Consider the following 23,524-nt stretch of genomic DNA (forward strand, 5'->3'; position numbering starts at 1 on the left):
CCATCATGCCTTGTAACCACTGTGCAGGCTGGTGGTGGTGGTGTAATGGTGTGGGGGATGTTTTCTTGGCACACTTTAGGCCCCTTAGTGCCAATTGGGCATCGTTTAAATGCCACGGCCTACCTGAGCATTGTTTCTGACCGTGTCCATCCCTTTATGACCACCATGTACCCATCCTCTGATGGCTACTTCCAGCAGGATAATGCACCATGTCACAAAGCTCGAATCATTTCAAATTGGTTTCTTGAACATGACAATGAGTTCACTGTACTGAAATGGCCCCCACAGTCACCAGATCTCAACCCAATAGAGCATCTTTGGGATGTGGTGGAACGGGAGCATCGTGCCCTGGATGTGCATCCCACAAATCTCCATCAACTGCAAGATGCTATCCTATCAATATGGGCCAACATTTCTAAAGAATGCTTTCAGCACCTTGTTGAATCAATGCCACGTAGAATTAAGGCAGTTCTGAAGGCGAAAGGGGGTCAAACACCGTATTAGTATGGCATTCCTAATAATCCTTTAGGTGAGTGTAGTTGTTTGTTTTTGTTACTCAACTGGATGAAAATGTTTCACATGCGAAAATTCTTTGGTGGTATTGCCAGTCTGTGTCTGTCCTACTTTTCAGTATATTTAGGAGACCGTTTTTTCTGCTCTTCATCAGATGTAAAAAACCTGAACCAGTTCCATATTACAGAAGTGGTAGGTCCTCTCTGTGACAGTTTCTTCATCTATAGAAACCTCTCCATTATCTGCCATGGCTGACTCCTTCACTAGTAGCCCTCATGAGAACCACGTTGCGTAGCTCTGTCTGAAAGCTAGTAGGTGAGCCACTAATTGGTAAGCACTTATTGCACTCTAGTTCTGGTCAAATGTTTTAAAATTGTAGTGTGTGAGCACGCTTACTGGATGAAGCTTGCGAAAGCTTTTAGTATCAGACATGCACAAAGCAAACTGAGCAATATCAAAGATTATTTTCATAACAGATTTTTTTCAGTAACACGCACCGTGTATAAACAGCACCATTAATTTGATAGCTTTGTGTGTATACCAACACGAGTATTAACCGCACCCCTATATAAACCGCATTTGGCCGGAGAATTGACCTTTTGCAAAACCCCTCCCCCAAATGGTCCTTGTCCAATCTTACCTTATCAACCGGTCACTACTTGAAGAAGGTCTGTCAAGCTTTTGTCATAAAGGCTTAAAATTTGCTACGGCACCTGCTGCTAATCTGACAGAAGGTACCCGAAAAGTTTAGAGTGGGGAGTCCCTTACAGTGACTTCTCTTGGATTGTGAAATGCTTTAGTCAACATTTATACATAATTATTAATTAGACAACAATGTTGTAATGCTGACGTTATGGTTATTGGTGCTAATGTGACCATTAAAATGACTTACTCTGTACTTGCTACTACTACTACGTTAGCTAGATACCTCTAATATTAGCTTGTTACGTCGGGGAACTTGTAGGCTTAACTTTACCAGGTGACTTTCTGCTGAAGTTGATATGATAATGTTGACAGATAAAGAGTTCAATAATTGCTATATGAACAGACCTTATCTGGCAGTGCAAGAGCATGACTAGTCCACAAGGCTGTGCTGGTCGCATGTGTTCATGGGGTTTCTCATTCTTTGATTGAGGTCTGTACTCTTGTTTAAATTATTGTGTCCCTTCCTTGTTTATCTGAGCATTGTGAACATATCCTTCTATTGCATATTGTAATCCCTCGATTGCATATTGCAATACCTCGATCTGGAGATAATCACTTACCCTGACTGGTAATATGCTACTTTTCCCCTCTGTGCTTGGCTGCGCAGCTTGACAGGTGTAGCAACAGTAACTAAGATAGGCTTTTGTGAAAGGTCAATAATGACTTGTACGTACATTGTACATTAATAATAAAAATCTGTCATAGGGCGCTACCAAAATTAACTTGTTGAAGAATTAAATATTTTTTGAAAACCCTGTAACGCCAATTGTATCATATTTACTACACGGGTTTCTGAGACCTACGTGTTCAAGCAAACGTCTGTGAAAAAGTTTGCAGTGAAAACGGTTTTAAAAATGTAAACTCGTGTATCAGCCGCACCCATGTATTAACTGCTGTGGTTGAAAATGTTTTCAAAATCTGTGTATAAGCGCAGTTTATAAACAGGAAACTACGGTAACGATCTTTATCAAATTATCACTCCGCCCCTGTGAGTAGGTGTGTTTGTGTGCTGTGTGTTTGTGCGTTTGTGTCTGAGTGAGAGACACAGAAAGTGAGAGAAGGTAAAGAGACAGAAAGAGAGCAGATACATTTTTGATCTCTAGAATGCTCATCAGCTTTGTTTTCTTACTGTAGTCATTGTGTTGGAGGCTATGTGGATGTGGAAAAGCTCTGTCATGTTACCCATCCTTTTATGAAACAAGACAATGCCAAAGATATTGTCGGAGAAACTCTTACTTGAGTGGCTGTTCATGTAATTGATTTACTTCTGCTGCCTTCCGTACAGGGCAGAGCCCCGGGGCATGTCTAAGCTACCTCCACCGCCCTGTCAAAGGCCCCCCAGCATGGTTAGTCAGACCTCCACGACTGTGACTTCATCTACAGTGGATGCTACCTCTGGGTCAAAGGTGAGAAAATGTATTTCCGTTAAAAGCAAGCATTTTATACTCAGTGTTTAATTTGTTTGGGTGTGTTCACAAAAGTGCTGTAGCAATTAGGTCAAGTTAATGCAGTATCACAAATTTGAATTGATATTGTTCTGGGTATTGGAGTGTTATTGCACATGCTGGAGAATTGGTTTAATCTCTTCCAGAGAATTCACTCTCCTTTTGATTAATGGCCGGGGTCTTTAATAGGTTAGTGATTTTCTTCAAGACTCAATTACACCTCCACAGTGGTTGGTACTGTACTGTATATTGTGCTGGCTCAACTCAAACGGTTTAGTAAAGGCACTATATAATACCTTTAAAGAGCAGTTCATTGTGGTTTTGTATACACAGATATGAAATGGATGCTGGGTGAATGTTCTTGCCCCCTGCTTATAAAGGAAAAGGATCCTAGTTCCACAGAACAGTTCTGAACTCTCCTTCTGCTCTGTCACTGACATGACTGTGGTATACCTTCAGGACTTTGGCAGTCTATTCATACATCACTAAGTAGCCAATCAATAAAGTGATTTACTGTCTCTTTTATGAACATTTCCAGGCTACAAAAGCTTGACTAACTTCCTAACGCGTTATCATCTTTCCTATCTTTCTGCCTGAAATGTGGTTGGTACTTGTGAATGTTGAAGTACATGCCAGCACGGCAGTCTCAGTGATGCTTCTGGTCTTTGATGGTATCAGCATCATGCACGTAGTCTTAAACCAATACGTTCAGAACCATCAATATTCATTAAATTATTTATTTGAACAGGATTTCAGTTTTTAATGTTATTCATTTTACATGTAACGAATAACTGAACTCTGGACTGAATTATTTATATGATTTCATTTGTAGTCATATAAGCTAGAATGATAGGGATAGAATAGCACGTTCCTAATTAGTACTACCTCCCTGCCAAAAATCAGGACATGTATGTTATGTCGAGTTATTAACAAAATGTAATTCTGAGCCACGTAAATAAAATAACGGACTCTGGAGTGTTTTTTGGATTCTGAGTTGTGTTTAGTTGCTTAAGGTTCCAAACATATGTATTTTACCTAACCCATCTATTGATTAAATGACAAAATGGCACATATTTATGTTTACATATAATGCTAGCTAGTGTTTGGTGTTAGCTGTGCGTGTGTAGTTTTGGTAATTAGTGCATGTTTCTCTGCCAGCTGTGGAGGAGGAAATGTCATGTAATGATTCCCTGCAATGGTAACCTGACTCATCTGTACATGCCATAGAACTGTTGCTAGGAATTGGCTCAAGTTGAGTATTCATCTAAAATCATCTGTAATTATTTTATTACTAAAATGTACACTGAACAAAATTATAAATGCAACACTTTTGTTTTTGCCCCCATTTATCATGAGCTGAACTCAAAGATCTAAGACTTTCTTTATGTACACAAAAGGTCAATTTCTCTCAAATATTGTTCACAAATCTGTCTAAATCTGTGTTAGTGAGCACTTCTCATTTGCCGAGATAATCCATCCACCTCACAGGTGTGGCATTTCAAGATGCTGATTAGACAGCATGATTATTGCACAGGTGTGCCTTGGGCTAGCCTATCCTGTCTAATCAGCTGTCTAATAAGCATAATGATATGCCACACCTGACCATGTTTTACGGTAATGTTGGACTGTTGTTTCTCTTTGTGTATTTAGGCTGTTCTTGTCATAATTTGGACTACTAAAGTACAGACATAATGATGGTCTTCTGTATATCCACCCTAGACATACACTCACCTAAAGGATTATTAGGAACACCATACTAATACTGTGTTTGACCCCCTTTCGCCTTCAGAACTGCCTTAATTCTACATTGCATTGATTCAACAAGGTGCTGAAAGCATTCTTTAGAAATGTTGGCCCATATTGATAGGATAGCATCTTGTAGTTGATGAAGATTTGTGGCATGCACATCCAGGTCACGAAGCTCCCGTTCCACCACATCCCAAATATAATCTATTGGGTTGAGATCTGGTGACTGTGGGGGCCATTTCCGTATAGTGAACTCATTGTCATGTTCAAGAAACCAATTTGAAATGATTCGAGCTTTGTGACATGGTGCATTATCCTGCTGGAAGTAGCCATCAGAGGATGGGTACATGGTGGTCATAAAGGGATGGACACGGTCAGAAACAATGCTCAGGTAGGCCGTGGCATTTAAACGATGCCCAATAGGCACTAAGGGGCCTAAAGTGTGCCAAGAAAACATCCCCCACACCATTATACCACCACCACCAGCCTGCACAGTGGTAACAAGGCATGATGGATCCGTGTTCTCATTCTGTTTACTCCAAATTCTGACTCTACCATCTGAATGTCTCAACAGAAATCGAGACTCATCAGACCAGGCAACATTCTTCCAGTCTTCAACTGTCCAATTTTGGTGAGCTTGTGCAAATTGTAGCCTCTTTTTCCAATTTGTAGTGGAGATGAGTGGTACCCGGTGGGGTCTTCTGCTGTTGTAGCCCATCCGCCTCAAGGTTGTGCGTGTTGTGGCTTCACAAATGCTTTGCTGCATACCTCGGTTGTAACGAGTGGTTATTTCAGTCAAAGTTGCTCTTCTATCAGCTTGAATCAGTCGGCCCATTCTCCTCTGACCTCTCACATCAACAGGGCATTTTCGCCCACAGGACAGCCGCATACTGGATGTTTTTCCCTTTTCACACCATTCTTTGTAAACCCTAGAAATGGTTGTGCATGAAAATCCCAGTAACTGAGCAGATTGTGAAATACTCAGACCGGCCCGTCTGGCACCAACAACCATGCCACGCTCAAAATTGCTTAAATCACCTTTCTTTCCCATTCTGACATTCAGTTTGGAGTTCAGGAGATTGTCTTGACCAGGACCACACCCCTAAATGCATTGAAGCAACTGCCATGTGATTGGTTGATTAGATAATTGCATTAATGAGAAATTTAACAGGTGTTCCTAATAATCCTTTAGGTGAGTGTATATTGACGCCCGCTGTATACCCCCCTAACAGATTAAGTAGTAAATAAAATACATGAATTACCTCTTGACAAGGCACACCCGGTATCCCAGGTGACTTCCTCATGAAACTGGTTGAGAGAACGCAAAGTGATCAAGGCAGAGGGTGGCTACTTTGAAGAATCTACAATACGAAATATTTTTTGATCTGTTTAACACTTTTTTGGTTGTTGCATAATTCCATGTGTTATTTAATAATGTTTGATGTCTTCACTATTATTCAGCAAGATGAAAATAGTAAAACTTAAGAAATACCCTAGAATGAGTAGGTGTGTCTAAACTTTTCAGTTGTCCTGTGTATATACAGAATCTCACAAAATTGAGTGCACCCCTTACATTTTTGTAAAAACTTGAGTATATCTTTTCATGTGACAACACTGAAGAAATGACACTTTGCTAGTGAGTGTACAGCTTGTATAACAGTGTAAATTTGCTGTCCCCTCAAAATAACACAACACACAGCCATTAATGTCTAAACCGCTGGCAACAAAGGTTAGTACACCCTTAAGTGTCCAAATTGGGTCCAAAGTGTCAATATATTGTGTGGCCACCATCATTTTCCAGCACTGCCTTAACCCTCTTGGGTATGGAGTTCATCAGAGCTTCACAGGTTGCCACTGGATTATCTCCCACTCCTCCATGACGACATCACGGAACTGGTGGATGTTAGAGACCTTGCGCTCCTCCAACTTCCGTTTGAGGATGCCCCACAGACGCTCAATAGGGTTTAGGTCTGTAGACACGCTTGGCCAGTCCTTCACCTTTACTCTCAGCTTCTTTAGCAAGGCAGTAGTCATCTTGGAGTTGTGTTTGGGGTCATTACCATGTTGGAATACTGCCCTGCGGCCCAGTCTCTGCTCCAGTATGTCACAGTACATGTTGGCATTCATGGTTCCCTAAATGAACTGTAGCTCCCCAGTGCCGGCAGCACTCATGCAGCCCCCATGACCATGACCCTCCCACCACCATGCTTGACTGTAGGCAAGACACACTTGTCTTTGTACTCCTCACCTGGTTGCCACCACATATGCTTGACACCATCTCAACCAAATAAGTTAATCTTGGTCTCATCAGATCACAGGACATGGTTCCAGTAATCAATGTCCTTAGTCTGCTTGTCTTCAGCAAACTGTTTGTGGACTTTCATGTGCATCATCTTTAGAAGAGGCTTCCTTCTGGGATGACAACCATGCAGACCAATTGGATGCAATGTGTGGCATATGGTCTGAGCACCGAATGGCTGACCCCCCACCCATTCAACTTCTGCAGCACTCATACGTCTATTTCCCAAAGACAACCTCTGGATATGACGCTGAGCATGTGTCCTCAACTTCTTTGGTCGACCATGGTGAGGGTCTTTCAGGGTCTTGGCAATCTTCTTATAACCTAGGCCATCTTTATGTAGAGCAACAATTCTTTTTTTCAGATCCTCAGAGAGTTCTTTGCCATGAGGTGCCATGTTGAACTTCCACTGACCAGTATGAGGGAGTATGAGAGCGATGATACCAGATTTAACACACCTGCTCCCCATTCACACCTGAGACCTTGTAACACAAATGAGTCACATAACACCGGGAAGGGAAAATGGCTAATCGCACCCAAGTTGGACATTTTCACTTAGGGTTGTACTCACCTTTGTTTCCAGCGGTTTAGACATTAATGGCTGTGTGTTGTGTTATTGTGAGGGGACAGCAGATTTACACTGTTATACAAGCTGTACACTCACTACTTTACATTGTAGCAAAGTGACATTGTGTTGTCACATGAAAAGATGTGAGGGGTTGTCACATACATAAATGTGAGGGGTGTGTACTCACTTTTGTGAGATACTGTACATACAGCTCTGGAAAAAATTAAGAGACCACTCCTAATTTTTCTTAAATCAGCATCTCTACATGTATGGCAGCCATTCCATTCCAGTGTCTGTTAAATTCCAACACAGGCACAACAGATTTTTGTTAATGAGGTACTGATTAGGTGATTACCTGATCCAAATGTAATTTAACAAGGAAAAGTATACTGTCACTATCCTCTTGCAATATGACCAGCTGGATAGCAAAAACAGTGCAAGTAGTTCCTCAAAGGCAATTTGAAAAGAAATATACTATTCAGCATGACAAAAGAGTTGAAAAGAAAAGCTTTGGAATAGGAAAAGGGTTCAATAATGGCTTTACTGGCAGAGGGATACAGTGAGCGTCAAGTTGCTTCCATAAAATTTCAAAGACGGCAGTTCATAAGAACAAGGTCAAGCAACAGACATTGAGGACAACAAAGCCACAGACTGGCAGAGGGCGAAAACGATTGTCCACTGACCTAGATGACTGTCAACTCATTCGAATGTCACTCAACTGTAGGATGACATCAAGTGACCTACAAAATGAATGGCAAACTGTTGCTGGGGTGAAGTGCACGGTGAGGACGGTTCGAAACAGGCTCCTAGGGGCAGGGCTGCAGTTGTGCAAAGCTAGAAAAAAGACCTTCATCAATGAGAAGCAAAGAAGTGCCAGGCTGAAGTTTGCAAAAGACCATAAGGTTTGGACTGTAGAGGAATGTAGTAAGGTCATCTTCCCTGACAAGTCAAATTTTCAGCTTTGCCCAACACCTGGTCGTCTAATGGTTAGATGGAGACCTGGAGAGTCCTACAAGGCACAGTTTTTACATATTTTTTTGGTTATTTTCTACAAATAAATACTCTAAATTACAATATTTATATTTGGAATTTGGGAGTAATGTTGTCAGTAGTTATAAAATAGAATAAAACAAAACTGTTCGTTTTACATACACATAACTATGAATAGTCAAACCAGAGAAACTGATAATTTTGCAGTGGTCTCTTAATTTTTTCCAGAGCTGTATATACTATATTTACATTTCATGTTAATTTGTCATATTATATGTTGCAATGAGAAGATGAATGGAAAATCTAATTGACAAAATACTATAAACGTCCCACAAAAGAAAAACTTAAAGACATTGTATTATGCTTTATATGTTTCATACTTTTGTATTAGGATTTTATCTAAACACAACACTACACATGTTAAAGAGATTATTTTTGTATTACTGTGAAATTAAATGTTAATTTTTTTTTTTAAGGAGTCTTCACCCCATTGTAAAATAAATCCTAAATTAGCTCTGGTGTAACTAGTCATTTTCTAAATCACACACCAAATCAATTTGACTACCAGGAGGCCAATGGCAACTTTGACAGAGTTACAGGGTTTTATTGCCAAGATTGTTAAGATGGCAAGTTTACCTTGAATCCAATTTTAAGTGCTGTATCCCAGAAACCCACTTATTATTAGGGTTGGGTATCATTTCAATGTAATCAATTCTGCTTATCGAATCCAGTTCTTGTGATTTTTTGGGTGAGAAGAAGGAAAATTTCAAGAAGGAAAATGTCCCTAACTTTTATCCTTTGCACATTTAGACTATAATCAGTCAACTTTCAAGGGTGACAGGATTCAGGAAGGTTTCTTTTCCCCTTCATTTATAATTTTTTAAATATTATTTCTTATAAGGAATAATCACTATGGGAACAGTCTTTCTAGTTTTAAAGAAATAAATTACAAGCAAGCTGGGTAGATTACATTAATTTACCCACATACCAGTTGATAGGTTATATATAATAATTATATATATATTATAGTAAACAATCTATGCTTGGTGTCTATGTACATTAGTGTAATAAGCTCACGTTAGCTAGCTAGCAAAGTTAGCTTGTCACCAGTCAATAACCATGTTGGCTAGCTCGCAGTGGTTGCTATTGATGTCTATGTGACAACAAGTTGATGTGCTAAATTTGAGGATTAATATTCGAAAAAATATTATAAAAAAATAAGGAATGAAATTCAAATAGTACTATAAAGGAAGATTGACAGCCCTATTGTGTTTTGTGTACCTGAGCGTGAGACGTTGCTAATGTATTTGGGACGTTACTGTGGCTGGAACTGGGTGACAACAACACATCGAAAACGGTGCATTCCTCCAAATTCAAGCAGCATTTAAGTAAATGCTTCGTTATATTGGAAGTGCCTCCTCCCTTGCACAAAATATTTTAACTGCAGCTGTTACATTTTGCTATGTCATTCAAATTTTTGTGAAGTTAAGCCAAACTTAAGAGCATTTGCTGTGGTCAGCCATGGTCCAGGATGTAAACAGAAATGTCTCTTCTCAGTTCTCACGTGGTTGCTTTGTTGACGTACTGGGTGAAATTACGTGACATTAGGTCCACCGTCCGCGAAGCAGGTGCTGTTAGACAAGTGCAACTCATAGGCTGTAAAATGCGACTGAAATGCAAACGTTAGGAACCGAAGCAGAATCGAAATGCGCGTGTCTTTTCGAATCCACGGTTCATGTACATTTGGAACCGGTTCCAACTTGGAACCCAACCCAACCCTACTTATTATGTAGCCATGTGGCAAACGATTTTGATGACTGACAAAACTTAAATGGGATTTCTCGTCTCATTTGCAAAAATTACATTTGGCACAAATCCAACATAGCACATCACCCAAAAAACACAACACCTACTGTGAAGCATGAGGGTGGCAGCATCATGTTTGCCAAAGATGTAATGAGAAACCTCCCACATGAAGAATATATTCTACATACCAATCTTTTAAAAGGATGATGTATTGTGTGTAGATAAGTAGCAAGGAAAGTCCAAATTTAAATGACTTTCAATAAATACATGTACACTTTTAGTAGGCCCTTTTACTGCATTAATCCCAGAACATCTTCATGAATATAGGACCTCAATGGTCATATTGTATTTGCTCTATGGATTTACCTAGCTCTTTCTTTCTTCCTTCTACCACTGAGCATCCTGGTCAGCTAATTGCAGCTATTTGTAAAGTAAATGAAACAGCCCCTGTTCAAAACCAATGTGTTTGTTTTGCCAGCCACAGGGCTTCAGGAGTAGTGGCAAGGTGCATAGTTTCGGCAAGAGGGACCATGCTATCAAGAGGAACCCCAATATCCCAGTGGTGGTCAGGGGATGGCTCTACAAACAGGTGGGTGAGCCTTCCACATCATCTTGAGAATTGCACAATAACAATAGCTAGCTAGCTATGTATTTTACACATGCTAGCAAAACATACTAATGTTACATGCCTACAGTCTTTATAGACATTTAGCTACCAATAATATTAATAAAGTTTACATTTATTAATAAAGAAATTAGAAGCCTCACAAATTATGATCATGTTACTGAAATTTAATAAATACCTGACTAGGGGAGAGGTGAGAAGGAGGGGTGACATTTGACTCCAGGGTTGATACCTGACCAAGAAAGGGGTGAGAATTAAGGAGGAGTGATTATTGACTTGGGGAGAGGTGACGTCTGAGGAGGATGGAAGACACTTTACTAAGGAAGGGATGAGGAATGGTGACACTTGACAAGTGGAAGGGTGAGAAGTGAGAACGAGGTGAGGTGCTTGAGTAGGGGAAAAGTCTGAACGTATAGGGGAAAAGTCTGAACATAGAGAATGGAGTGGGATGATGCTACACTGGGCTGCCAGGTTGAAAGCTGCCATTGCTTTAGAAAACACAGATAGCTTGTCTGTTAGCAAGTTATCTAGCTGAGGATATTGATGGCAGTGAAGCATTTAAATAAAAATATGTGACTATAAATATGAGCTTATGCATATGACATTCCCTGATTTATGAAATGTGCATGAGATTATGATAGTGCTTTGCTGCTTGGGCTTTACATTCATGTTGTGTTTCCAAATCCAGGACGGCTCTGGAATGAGGCTGTGGAAAAGGAAGTGGTTTGTCTTGTCTGACTACTGCTTGTTTTATTACAAAGGTGAGTAGCACGGGCACACCAGGTTTATTGAGAGTAAATAAAATGGTTGCTGGATGAATTGATTTAGTTTTAGAATTCCTCCGAATGCCAACGAATCTGCTTCCAAAACATAAAAAACTCTTAGAAAGACATAACTGCCTGTAGTCTATCACCCATTGACCCTGTCAGACATTTGGTTTGCTCTCCGGTGATGCTTTGTTGTCAGGCCTGTATTGCAGTTGTCATTACTTTGTTTTGTGGGGTTTTGTCTTAGTGTAATATTCAGCAAATTAAATGTATGTTCAATTTGATTTAATAAATTCATTATTGAATTGGCCAATCAACAATTCTACATGGTCATAGTACCTAAAGGAGACTGCAGAGTTCTGCAAAAGGGTATTGTGTAAAGATTAAACAAACATGTACCTGAGTAATGGCAAGAGGCGAAAAAAGGTTTTTAACCATAAACTAACCTCTCATCTGGGAAATATGGTGAAAAGGTGTTATAACTTTGGCATGTATGGTTGCCACAGGAACTGGCTCACCTGCCTTTAGTGATGAGGTAACCGCTAATGACTGCAAAATAACAGATAATAGGGTGCACAGAAATGCCTTGTCTTCTGTAGTACAAAGAAATTCCTCCTAACTCCTTGGACTGTGTGTTATCATAGCAAGGCAGTGACCTTAAACATACTGCCATAGTAGCTAGTGGTTTGTGCCTTGCATTGAAGAGTCCTGCTGGTGTTAGTCCTGCTGGTGAAGTCTTCTGTAGTGTTTGACTTACATGTATACACCTGGAGAGTATTTCAGTCTAACTTTTCCTTTCTTCATTATGGTGAGCATTATCATCCATTGTAGAGGTCTTGCTTGACTTACCAGGCTGTTTACTCATTCTAAGCTGTCCAGTGTTACAGTGTCATCCACTAATATTGGCACCCTTGGTAAATGTGTGCAATAAATATGGGCTGTCTTTATTGTTTATCCTCTTGACCTTTCATTCAAAACATTTGCAAAAACCTAACCTTTAATTAAAATAAAATATATGAAAGAAAAAGTATGTTAATATCCTAAAGCAAATATTGTCCTCAAATATATGTGCCACAATTATTGGCACCCCTTCATTTAATACCCTTGTGCAACCTCCCTTTGCCAAGATAACAGCTATACTGATATACAGAGTCTTCTCCTATAATATGGATGATTGTCCTGCTGGAAGATCAAACCTTGGCCCAGTTTAAGCTTCCTGGCAGAGGTAGACAGGTTTTGATTTAATATCTGCTGGCTCTTGGAGTCCATGATACCATGTATCCAACAAAGTTGTCTGGGGCCTTCAGAAGAAAATCAGTCCCACAACATCAAATATGCATCGCCATACTTCACAGTGGGGATGAGGTACTTTTCTGCATGGCTGTCTTCTTGTTTCCAATTATTTGGATATCAACAGACCATAATAACCAGTCACATTGAAAGTTCCAGTAATATTTGGCAAACTATGTGATTAAGTTTGTTGTTTGATGTCAGCAAAGACCTTTTTATGGCAACCCTAGCAAACAGCATGATGTAGGTGGCATCTGATAGTAGTTTTGGAGACTTTTCTGCTGCCAAGACCTAACTATTGTCTGCAATTCTCCAGCTGTGATTGTTGGAGATTCTTTGGCCACTCGAACCATCCTCCTCACTGTGCGTGGGGTCAATATAGACACACAACCTCTTCCAGGCAGATTGTTAGCATCTCCAGTTGCTTTAAATTTCTTAATGATTTCCCTGAAAGTGGAAATGGGCATATTTCAACTACTTAGCTATTTTCTTATAGCCATTTCCTGATTAGTGCTGCTCAACAACCTTTTGTCACACATCATAACTTAATTCTCAGGTGTTTCCTATGGTAAGGGATGAATATGAGAATTTGGCCTGTGTGTCATTTCATATTCATACCCCAGTGAAACAGGAAGTCATGGCTTACCACTTAAGTGTTCCTAATTACTCAGGTGAACTTAAAAACTTAAAATATGAATGTGAATATACTTAGATATATACAGTTAGATTTGAGTCCTAATTATTTCTAGGTGTGCCTATAATTGTGGCACCCATATTTTGAGGGAAGATATTTATTTAGTTTATTTCGCATAAATTATTATAATTTTTTTACCTGGATTAATGGTTTGAATTTGTGAATATTTGACCAAAAGACCAAAAAGATTATATACAAATAAAAAAATGCACCGCCCATTTTCCTCATATTTACCAAGGGTTCAAAATCGTGCATCTAAAATACACAGACAGGTTATTTATAAGTACTGGGGCCGTATTCACAAAACATCTTAAGGCTAAATGGAGCTCCTAACTTGCTGATTTAGGTGTAACTCATAAAAAAAATTGTCTAAGAGTATTTCACAAAAAAACTGCTCCTAAATCTGGGAAAAATTAGGAATAGTTAAGGCATGCAAAATAATATTTTGTTTAACTCAGACTATGACGAAGTCATATTGCTGCAGTACACCTATACAATACCTCTTTTGCATTCACCATACTAAGCTGGAGAAAAGCCTCCTGTCCTGCTCCCTGCCACCATATGAAGAGCAGAAATGCTCCTTGAATCAACCTTGAATTATGTCTTGCCAATTATACTTCCTATAGTCACAAATCACCATGTCTGATGGGACATTATGGTGCATTGATGAAGCAGTTAAGCTGTGCTATTTATACACAGGGAGAATAATTAAGATAGTCATGGCAGTAGGCCAGAGGTGAGGTGGGTCATATTGTGTGATGATGATGTTGTGTGTGTGTTCCCCTAGACAGCAGAGAGGAGACTGTCCTGGGAAGCATCCCTCTGCCCAGTTATGTCATTGCACCTGTGGAGCCTGATGATCACATCAGCCGCAAATATGCCTTCAAGGTAAGATAAGCGGGCAAAGTTGGAAACTAGCTAGTCACCAATAGGAACAACATACTGTTGTTACCTTAAACTTAAGTGGCATGAATCAGGGAACACACTTCTATACCAGATTTTTTACCAGAGGAAAAGGAGACAAGTTGTGTTATTGTGTGAATTCAGTCTTGCCATTATTAGAGACAGGATTCTACAGTGCCCCTTTAAGATTTGTTTCAGCTCACTGAGACTTCATAGCCTTTCCTTTATACATCAGCAGTTGCATTTAAGATTTATTTAAATGGGAGCAAAATTTACAATGGCATGTTTTGTTATGTTAGCCTAATTATTGGCACAAAACACATTCATTTTTCATGATTTCTTTCTTGCTCGATCCTCAAGTAGCACCTGTCCGACCCTCAAAATACAAGGATGTTGTTTTGGACAGGACTACTAGACTACATGCCCTGGTAAATGAAAATATAGACATGGCAGATTCCTGTACGAAGCTTTATTATAATTTATTAGGCTACACAAGATATTTGAAAAGCTGTTACAAGTTTTGCTGAAATCCTGCTTATTTCTCAGCTGTCATTTTACAGCAAGGTTGCACCTGTCCTGTAATTGATTATGTTCAATTACTTGGCAGAAAAAATACTTCACACATTTTCTTTGCATTTTTGGAGTTGTTTTGTTTTCTTGCTTTAGTACATGCATCTCCTCAAACTCTTGATTTTCCTCTTCAATCCGGGGGGGCTCCTTTGATCTTGTATTTTAACACTACCTTGGAAGGCAGCTCCAAAGTGTCTCAAGCTGGCAATTTGCGCAAGTTTACCTAACAAAATATTCTATCACCTGAAAACATTTATGAACAAAACAGTGTAATGTAATGTGGCCCAAGACAGCACTAATCTGCACTCCTGATTTGTGTCTGACTGCTGGGTTGAAATTTTTCTTCAAAAGCTGAAAGTTGATTTCAAATATAAACAACAAGTACAGGAATGTTAATGTTCATTTTCTGTTAATGATTATAACGGCACTCTTAACCTGTATTAACTGCACCTGTTTGAACATGTTTGCCTGTATAAACGACACCTGTCCACACACTCAATCAAACAGACTCCAACCTCTCTACAATGGCCAAGACCAGAGAGCTGTGTAAGGACATCAGGGATAAAATTGTAGACCTGCACAAGGCTGGGATGGGCTACAGGACAGTAGGCAAGCAGCTTGGTGAGAAGGCAACAACTGTTGGCACAATTATTAGAAAATGGAAGAAGTTCAAGATGACGGTCATTCTCCCTTGGTCAGGGGCTCCATGCAAGTTCACACCTCGTGGGGCATCAATGAACATGAGGAAGGTGAGGGATCAGCCCAAAACTACACGGCAGGACCTGATCAATGACCTGAAGAGGGCTGGGACCACAGTATCAAAGAAAACCATTAGTAACACACTACACCATCATGGATTAAAATCCTGCAACGCACACAAGGTCCCCCTGCTCATGCCAGCGGATGTCCAGGCCCATCTGAAGTTTGTCAATGACCATTTGGATGATCCAGAGGTGGAATGGGAGAAGTTCATGTGGTCTGATTAGACAAAAATAGAGACTTTTGGTCTAAACTCCACTCGCCATGTTTGGAGGAAGAAGAAGGATGAGTACAACCCCAAGAACACCATCCCAACAGTGAAGCATGGAGGTGGAAACATCATTCTTTGGGGATCATTCTTTTCTGCAAAGGGGACAGGACGACTGCACCGTATTGAGGAGAGGATGAATGGGGCCATGTATCGCGAGATCTTGGCCAACAACCTCCTTCCCTTAGTAAGAGCTGAAGATGGGTCGTGGCTGGGTCTTCCAGCATGACAACGACCAGAAACACACAGCCAGGGCAACTAAGGAGTGGCTCCGTATGAAGCATCTCAAGGTCCTGGAGTGGCCTAGCCAGTCTCCAGACCTGAACCTAATAGAAAATCTTTTGAGGGAGCTGAAAGTCCATATTGACCAGCGACAGCCCCAAAACCTGAAGGATCTGGAGAAGGTCTGTATGGAGGAGTGGGCCAAAATCCCTGCTGTAGTGTGTGCAAACCTGGTCAAGAACTACAGGAAACGTATGATCTCTGTAATTGCAAACAAAGGTTTCTGTACCAAATATTAGGTTCTGCTTTTCTGATGTATCAAATACTTATGTCATGCAATAAAATGCTGATTAATTATTTAAAAGTCATACAATGTGATTCTCTGGATTCTTGTTTTAGATACCGTCACTCACAGTTGAAGAGTACCTACAAAATAAATTACAGACTTCTATATGCTTTGTAAGTGGGAAAACCTGCAAAATCGGCCGTGTAACAAAATACTTGTTCTCCCCACTATAGGTGCTACAATCACTAGTATGTGGTAGATCTTCACAACATTCAAAGGAAGTTGTCTCAAAAGTAATTGCTTTTTTATAATGCAATAATTGCATTACTTCTGATATTATTCTATGCCCTATTTAAAAAAGATGTAACTATTATAAATTCTGAGTTTTTTTGGGGATACTTTGGGGATTTTACAGAAAACTAGTTTGACTACTACAGATTAGGAGAAATATATAATAAAGTGTTTTACTGTGACTTGATATGCAGTGGATATAAAAAGTCTACACACCTCTGTGAAAATGCCAGGTTTTTGTGATGTAAAAGAATGAGACAAAGATAAATCATGTTAGAACTTTTTTCCACGTTTAATGTGACCTATAACGTCATCATCATCATCTTCCGCTTATCCGGGGCCGGGTCGCAGGGGCAGCAGTCTAAGCAGAGATGCCCAGACATCCCTCTCCCTAGACACTTCCTCCAGCTCTTCGGGGGGACACCGAGGCGTTCCCAGGCCAGCCGGGAGACATAGTCCCTCCAGCGTGTCCTAGGTCTTCCCCAGGGTCTCCTCCCGGTGGGACGGGACCGGAACACCTTCCCAGGAAGGCGTTCCGGAGGCATCCAAAACAGATGCCCAAGCCACCTCAGCTGACCCCTCTCAATGTGGAGGAGCAGCGGCTCCTCCCGGGTGACCGAGCTTCTCACCCTATCTCTAAGGGATCGCCCAGCCACCCTGCGGAGAAAGCTCATTTTGGCCGCCTGTATCCGGGATCTTGTCCTTTCGGTCATGACCCAAAGCTCATGACCATAGGTGAGAGTAGGAACGTAGATTGACCAGTAAATCGAGAGCTTCGCCTTGCGGCTCAGCTCTTTCTTCACCACGACAGACAGATACATTGACCGCATTACTGCAGAAGCTGCACCGATCCTTCTGTCAATCTCCCGTTCCATCCTTCCCTCACTCGTGAACAAGACCGCTAGATATCTATAACGTGAATAATTCAATTGAAAAACAAACTGAAATCTTCGAGGAGGAAAAATGAAAAATAAAAACCTTACAATAACTTGGTTCCTTAAGTGTGTACACCCTCTTATAACTGGGGATGTGGCTGTGTTCAGAATTAACTAATCACATTCAAACTCATGTTAAATAGAAGTCTTTACACACTTGCCATCATTTAAAGTGACTCTGATTAATCTCAAATAAAGTTCAGCTTTTCTAGTAGGAATTTCCTGAAATGTTCTTAGTTGCATCTCAGAGCTAAAGCCATGGTGCTAAAGCATCAGAGAGATCTCATTGTTGAAAGATATCTGTCAGGCGATTGGGTACAAAATAATTTCTAAAGCATTAGATATACCATGGAACACAGTGAAGACAGTCATCATCAAGTGGAGAAAATATGGCACAACAGAGACATTACCAAGAACTGGATGTCCCTCCAGAATTTATGAAAAGACGAGAAGAAAAATGGTCAGGGAGGCTTCCAAGAGGACTACAGCAACATTAAAGGAACTGCAGGAATTTATGGCAAGTACTGGCTGTTTGCTACATGTGACAACTATCTCCTGTATTCTTCATATGAATGGGCTATGGAGTAGGGTGGCAAGACGGAAGCCTTTTCTTACAAAGAAAACATCCAAGCCCAGCTGAAGTTTGCAGAATCAAACATCAAGTCCCACAAAAACATGTGGGAAAATGTGTTATGGTCTGATGAAACCAAGGTTGAACCTTTTGGCCATAATTCCAAAAGGTTTTTTTGATGCAAAATCAACACTGCACATCACCCAAAGAACACCATATCCACAGTGAAACATGGTGGTGGCAGCATCATGCTTTGGGTCTGTTTTTCTTCAGCTGGGGACTTAGGCAGGGTGGAGGGAATTATGAACAGTTCCAAATACCAGGCAATTTTGGCACAAAACCTTCAGGCTTCCGTTAGAAAGCTGAAGATGAAGAGGAAGTTCACCTTTCAGCACGACAACGACCCAAAGCACACATCCAAATCCACAAAAGCATGTCTTCACCAGAAGAAGATTAACGTTTTGGAATGGCACCGCCTGAGCCCAGACCTGAATCCAATTGAACATCTGTGATCTGAAAAGGGCTGTGCACAGGAGATCTGACAGATTTGGAGCGCTTTTGCAAAGAAGTGTGGGCAAATATTGCCATGTCAAAATATGCCATGCTTATAGACTCCTACCCAAAAAGAGTCCTGTAATTAAATCAAAAGGTGCTTCAACAAAGTATTAGTTTAAGGTTGTGCACACTTATGCAACCAGGTTATTGTGAGTTTTAATTTGAAATGTTTCCCCCTCAAAGATTTCAGTTTGTTTTTCAATTGAATTGTTCACGTTATATGTCACATTAAGGGTGGATAAAGTTCTGACATGATTATCTTAACCCCACAGCTGATGGGGTTATGACATTGGGACGTTGTCATGTGTGTTGCAAAGCAGCAGAACTGTTAGCAACATCACAACCTGACGTGGTTTTTTCAAGTATAATATAATACTATAAATTATCGCAATACAAGTACATGTTGTTTGATTTCCGTCACTATCAGTGCACCATCGTCCTTTAAGTTTGGATTTGCCAGGCCAAAGTGTTTTTATTGAGGTGCAAGAACAACAATGATATTTACTTCACAATATTAATAAGGGAAAAGGGTATGGTTTGCACATGAACCCGAATGAAGATGACTAGCTAGCTACGCTGTATCAAATGCCTCTTAAAGTGAAATAACGACAAATATCTAAGATATGTCTAGGTTCATAAATCTCTTGAACTAATTGCTGGACTGTCCCTCCACGCAAACAATTCTCTCACTTAGCGAGAGAAGGGACGAGCTACCACGAATGCAGCATCAAAGCATTACACTGCTCTCCCCCCTACTAAAGCTATTTGATAGAACCTTTAAAGAGAATGTGGTGAATGTGTTGTTGATCCGTAGTATGTGTGATAGAGATTTTGAGATAGGGTGGTTGAGACTGGACCGAATTTTGTTATCCACTCCAGTGGAGGCTTCACAAAATATTGATTGTTGGGGTGCCAGTAACTGGCAGTCCTATCGTACTACTCATTGTAATGTTTTGTGTTTGAGGAATTGTTCAAATAAAAAGTATATATATTTTTTTTATTGTTTCTCCTCTTACTTCAAAGCTGGGTTGTTGTTAGTGGAGGATAATATAATTGTCAGTTCCCTGACAGAGGAGACATAAGGAATGGGTTTCTTTGCTGGATCAAGGCTATAGTGTTTTCAATACCATTTTCCATGTCTGTGAGAGCAGATGGGTCTTTATAAAGAACCATACACAGTGAATGTTTGAAACATTAGCTTGAGGGCATTCTGTTGCTGTACTTTTCTATCCTTTGTGCAGGGCTTTTTGGGGCTGTGGATTTGTGGGGCTTGGATTTCTGTGTGTACTTGTATGGTGCAGACCTGGGTATTACTTCTGCATTGCTACTGCAGGTCACTTTATATACAATGGAATTGTAATGACGAATGTAGCTGTGGGGCAAATTAATTATACGTTAAAGCTATGTTCTAGTGTACTCTCTCCCTCTCCCCCAACCCCGTTAGGAGGGAATGTATATCACAGTTAGGTGAGAGCTCCCTGCACTCAGTACCACTGCCAGTTATCCAGAGCTCTCTGTTCTTCACAGTTCTCGCTAGATGATCATGTATTACAGACAAGGATCTTCCATTACACAGGCACCAAAACTGTTTGTCAAGTTCACTGAACCGAACACTTCAACTGCCTCATGGATAAACGTTAATCCCAGTCTGCTGTTGTTGTGTGGCTGTTTAGACACTTTATTGTGGAATGTACAGCAGTGTCTCAATGTTCTGTGAGAATGAGTTTAGTGAGTTATTACAGATACTGTAGACAACTACCAGCATATAACTAATCACAAAATATGATTGCACTAAAGACAAGAGTTTCTCATCCCATCCTGCCCTATTCAGTAGATCTGCTGCTCAAGCATCCCATTGCCAACTGCATTCTCCTCAGCACTTAGCACTCTCCAAAATGTGTTGTTTTGGTGTAATGTTGTAGTGTTATGTTTGCTACTCTGGCTCTGTATTTGAGTTAGCTTGCTGCTTGTGCAGGTTATAACAACCAAATCAAGGTTAATCAAATTCACTCTGTCAGATTAAAAACTGGTCCATCACAGCACTTCAGAATCCATTCTGTTTTCTACAGCCATGCTATGACCTCTATCCTGTTCTGTTTGGTCTTTGTTGTTTCGAAATATTTTGATCCTGTCAGTTGAATAGCCTCTTGTGGTGACTTGGTGTGTGACTGTGCACTCGTGGAGAGAGTGACGCTCTCCGTAAATTGCTGAAACACACATCCGTGGCCCCAGTATGAAGTATTTAGTCTACCATCATCCTTCCCCACAAGAATGTCATCTGTGTCATCTGTGCTTATAACTTATGTTGTATTCACCAAACCAACAAAAATGCACATTACATCTATTTTGCATGACTTTACTGTATCAGCTATGGATGGATGGACAACGCTAGTTTTTCATATATTGAGGTAGTCTTAATAATCACACCCAACCTTGATTTTTGATACATTTGAGCTTATGGAACCACCACTCTTCTCCATGTCAGTCATCAGGACACTGTCATCACCATGTGAGCCTTGGGATAGGTGTGACTAACACTAGGTTCAGCCATCCTACTCAAATCATCCTCCAATCCTTCCATTTTCCATACTTATCTCCAGTTTTACTGCCTTTCTTTCTGCTTGCCTCATCACCATCACATTGTTTTCAACAAGCATTGTCAATCTACTGTAGCTGCAGCTACAACCCTGTTTCCCATAAAGTTGGAACGCTGCATAAAATGCAAATAAAACAGAATTCAATGATGTGCAAATCATTCATCCCTTAATTGAAAATAGTACGAAGACAACTTATCAAATGTTGAAACTGAGATGTATTGTTTTTGGAAAAATTCATTACCATTTTGAATTTGATGCCAGTAACACATTTCAAAAATGTTGGGACAGGGACACTGTGTTGCATCACCTTTTCTTTAAACAATACTCTATAAGCATTTGGAAACTGAGGAGAACAATTGCTGTAGTGTTGAGAAGTTGAGTGAGAATTTGTCCCATTCTTGCTTGATAAAGGATTTCATGTTTCATAATACGTTTTCAATGGGTGACAGGTCTGGACTGCAGGCAAGCCAGCTTAGCACCTGGAATGTAGTTTGGCATTTTCTTCTGAAATAAGCAAAGCCTTCCCTGAAGACATCTGGATGGCAGCATATGTTGCTCCAAAACCTGTATATGTTGTTCAGCATTAATGGTGCCTTCACAAATGTGCAAGTCACCCATACCATGTGCACTAATGAACCCCCATACTATCACGGATCCTGGCTTTTGAACTGTGCACTGATAACAAGCCAGATGGTCCCCCTCCTCTTTTGTCTGGAGGATGCAGCATCCATGATTCTCAAAATCTATTTTTTTTTAATTACACAACTTTTCCAGACTTTTGTTGCCCCTGTCCCAGATTTTTTGAAATATGTTGCTGGTATCAAATTCAAAGTGGGCATATTAAGAAACTATAACATTTCTCAGTTTCAACATTTGATATGTTGTCTTTGTATGATTTGCACATTATTGCATTCTGTTTTTCTTTACACTTTACACAGTGTCCCAACTTTTTTGGAAACACGTTGTAGATACAATACACAAACAGTGGATATTAGATGTATACAAACCTTTTTTTAAACACAGCTTTTGCTTATGTAAAGGCTGAAATAAATAGGTTTTACCCCTTGTAATAAGGTCTTTTAACCAACAATATTTCAACAAAAATCTAATAAAATCCCATCTTTTAATGGTGTAAACACCCTTTTAATTAGCTGTAAGCCAACATCAGTTGAAGTGATTTTGGTTAGCCGTGAATGAAATCAGCTGCTTCTGTAAGATTTCTTTGAAGACAGCAGCTAGTGGTGGGCAACCAAGGCTTTCTGAAACATTTGAGGCTTGTGTCAAAGAAATGGTAAATTGCTCAAAGCTTTAAAACACAGTGCACAGTCAGTCACAGTCAAATGTCAGTATTTCATGTTTGATATTCATGTAGAGGTATATTTCCATTTAGAAAGTTTAAGTTTGGTAGCCAGGGCCAGCTCCAAGCATAAAATAAACACATTTAACAGACACTTGGAAATATGATACCATCAGGAATTACATATTAGTATTGCATACTAAAAAAGCAATGATATTTCAATTGTGTAAATATTCCATAATTTAATCTATTGTGTTCAAATAGGTCATTAGAAACCTTAGGACGCCAAAATATAAGTTGCACAGACTGTAAAAGCTTTTTTTTTGTAAAAGCATGTATATTTTGTCTGTGTTTCGCAAAAAAGAATTTTGATTAAATAAAAAATGATTAACTAATATGATATTACATTATCTATCAGATGCCAAATTGTTTATTGTCAAGTTGAGAATGAAGAGTGGTGACCAGCACAGACAAGACCATGCACTGACAAAGAAGCTCAGCAAAAAGCTATTTTCTTAAATCTTGCTACAATGGGCCATGTACTTTATAAGCCAAATGGTTTGATTGCTGCCCTATTTCTACCCCTACTGACAACCCTCGACGGCATTTTCCTTTTATGCCTCGTGGTGTTGGAAAGTGCTACTTTTTTTAAACCAGTAGTTCCGACACCTTTCAGGAGATTGTTTGATGTTCAAAGCTTTGAACATCAGTAGGGTATTGAAAACTAATGGTACGTCGGAGCTCCGGGTTTCATGCCATCAATAGATATAGCCATGGACCACAACTAGCTAACCAAAGATCTACATGAGCGTATTGTTGTAA

General features: G+C 40.0%; 1 protein-coding gene across 6 annotated transcripts in view; it reads left to right on the forward strand.

Annotated features, from left to right (window-relative positions):
- Positions 1–23,524, forward strand: part of plekha7b (pleckstrin homology domain containing, family A member 7b) — a 141,341-nt gene that overhangs the window by 79,453 nt on the left and 38,364 nt on the right. For all 6 annotated transcript variants that reach the window (XM_020040231.2, XM_020040242.2, XM_020040257.3 and 3 more), the window contains exons 5-8: positions 2,504–2,624; positions 10,551–10,661; positions 11,386–11,458; positions 14,236–14,336. In XM_020040231.2, coding sequence (XP_019895790.2) covers positions 2,504–2,624; positions 10,551–10,661; positions 11,386–11,458; positions 14,236–14,336 — 406 coding nt within the window. The remainder of the gene's footprint in view (positions 1–2,503; positions 2,625–10,550; positions 10,662–11,385; positions 11,459–14,235; positions 14,337–23,524) is intronic.

This window comes from Esox lucius, chromosome 2, assembly GCF_011004845.1.
Source record: "Esox lucius isolate fEsoLuc1 chromosome 2, fEsoLuc1.pri, whole genome shotgun sequence".
Classification (NCBI taxonomy): Eukaryota; Metazoa; Chordata; class Actinopteri; order Esociformes; family Esocidae; genus Esox; species Esox lucius.